This window comes from Chinchilla lanigera, unplaced genomic scaffold (genome assembly GCF_000276665.1).
Source record: "Chinchilla lanigera isolate Chin_1 unplaced genomic scaffold, ChiLan1.0 scaffold00063, whole genome shotgun sequence".
NCBI lineage: Eukaryota > Metazoa > Chordata > Mammalia > Rodentia > Chinchillidae > Chinchilla > Chinchilla lanigera.
Genome location: NW_004955464.1, coordinates 1,108,695 through 1,110,879, shown reverse-complemented (window position 1 = coordinate 1,110,879; position 2,185 = coordinate 1,108,695). Strand labels below are relative to the sequence as shown.

Here is a 2,185-nt window from a genome sequence, read left to right as displayed (position 1 = left end):
CTTGATAGTCATACTGGCTCTCGGGATGAAAAGCAACCAAGCAAAAATTGTTCTTTTGTTTAGTACTGCCTTGTTGATCTCTTAAGTATACCTGTAAAAAGTTTAAATCTGCTATTTCTCCAGAGCTGAGGGTTGGTTTACACACATAATCACTGCGTTGGTGTTTGTTTTCTCTTGTGAATCTTTCCATACTATTTAGGTTAGCATCTTTTGAGAGTGGTATATAATAATTATTTAAACTAGGTTATTTTAGGAATACTGAATGGGTATGAATCCAAAATGTTAAACTGCTATATAAGTAATTTCCTTAGGCGTAGGGGTTTATTTTAGGGATGGGGGTGGGGAGAAGAGGGAGTGAGGGAGAGGGAAGAGAGAAGCAGAGACTGAGTTTCATCCACATCACAACTTCTATTTTGACTGTTCCTAAATTCTCTTCCTAATTACGGAGTAATTTCAGATTACAGACCTGGTAACTCAAGCAACTGAAAAGAAAAGCTTCAGTATATAGCTTGCAGGGGAAAAAAGTAGTAAAGGGAAAGGAGTTCAAGGTTTGTTATTATTATTTGAGTATATTTATTGTGACAAGAATGCTGTTATATTCATAAGCAAAGGCCATTTTTTAAAATCTAGGCACTGTGAAAGATTCCAAATTGGATAGATACATCTTTTGCAAAGTCTGCCACAAGCTCTCCTTTGAGAATAAGTATCTATTGTTAAATCTCTACCCACATTATCAAGGATAATGACACATGCCACTTGATACAATCCCAAACTTTTAAGTGTTGGCATTACCCAGGCTGCTCCCATGGCAGCCTTCCTTCTTCCAGCTTCCTGGGACACCACACTGTCTTTTGGTAAGCAATTCTTTACAGCAGTGGAGAAGGAAAGGGTATAACCTGATGGTAGCATCAGGTGTATTTGTTTCTAAAGTCTAGTAGAGAATACAGTTTACACTGCTTGATAGCAAGAAGCACTACAAGTGATTTTAACTGACGCTCAACTCTTTCAGCTCCATCTAGCTAGCTTTATAGATAAGGCAGAACATAATTTGGGGAGTACTTTTCAATATTTTATTGTATTTTCTTAAATATCCCTTCTGGAATTTTCAGAAAAAAACATAAAAAAATTATATACTTTATTACAAATGGTAAACTCAGAGTACTCCAAATCTCTTATTTACAAACAACACTGGGCAGGACACACAAACATGAAATAACTTACAAAGGCAGGAAGCTGTTTTATTGACAGTAATCAGCTTTTATCAAATTAAAAAATATATATATATGTACATAAACAGTTGAGGAAGGCAGGCCAGAAAGCGTTCACCTGCAGGCTCAGCCTGGCCTCACACCCTCCCTCCCTCCGCCCCCTCCCCTTTTGTTCTTAAGGAGCACTACGGAAGCAAGCTACAGTCTCTAGAGCAGTTTGGAACCCCCCGCCCCCCGTTTAATACTGAATGAGATCGAATGTTAGGTCCATGCAGTTCTTGGTCAATGTTGAAGAGTCCCTCGCCCCGTACGCGCGGGGACAGCCCGTCGTCCGCAGAGGGGGCAGCCCGCGGACAGCCGCTCCGGGGCTCCCCGCCAAGTCCTTCCCACTCATGCCCGCTGGGGGCGCCGTCAGGCAACCAGTCCAACTTGGATACCCTTGGCTTCAGTCCTCGGACACTTCTCTCTGGGTCGCAAGCTGTCAAGTTCTCAAGTCAGTCTGTGTTACTTTGTTTCTCCTCTGCTCTCAGCCGCCACAGTCCCTCCTCAGAACGTCTGCAACTGCTGCGTTAGCATGAGTTGGCACCCGCTGTTTACGTGGTTCATGACTTTCTGTTTAAGCTGCGCCACCTGCTCCCTGAGCATGTTGGCTGTGGACGCCAGCTCCGAGTTCTGCGCTTTCAAGGTCTTCACTTTTTCCTCCAGCCGGGCGATCCTCTCCAGCTTCCTCTTCCTGCACTTGGAGGCGGCGATGCGGTTCCTCATGCGCTTCCTCTCGGCCTTGATGCGCTCCTGGGACTCCATGTCGATGGGGGACAGCGGCGGCGTCTCGCCGGGCATCTCGGGCACCGTCTGCGGCTCCTCCTTCAGGGCCTGCAGCCTCGGATGCTGCACGGGGAGCTGCTGGGGCAGGGGGTGCGGCGGCGGCTGGGGCTGGGGCTGCGCGGGGAAGGCCAAGCCGGTCGCGCCGTAGGAGG

General features: G+C 46.5%; 1 protein-coding gene across 1 annotated transcript in view; it reads right to left on the bottom strand.

Annotated features, from left to right (window-relative positions):
• Positions 1 to 553: 553 nt before the first annotated feature.
• Positions 554 to 2,185, bottom strand: part of Jun (jun proto-oncogene) — a gene marked incomplete in the record, with an annotated part of 2,729 nt that continues 1,097 nt past the window's right edge. The window contains 1 exon segment of the mRNA XM_005398485.2: positions 554 to 2,185. Within this exon segment, the coding sequence (XP_005398542.2) occupies positions 1,755 to 2,185 (431 nt within the window).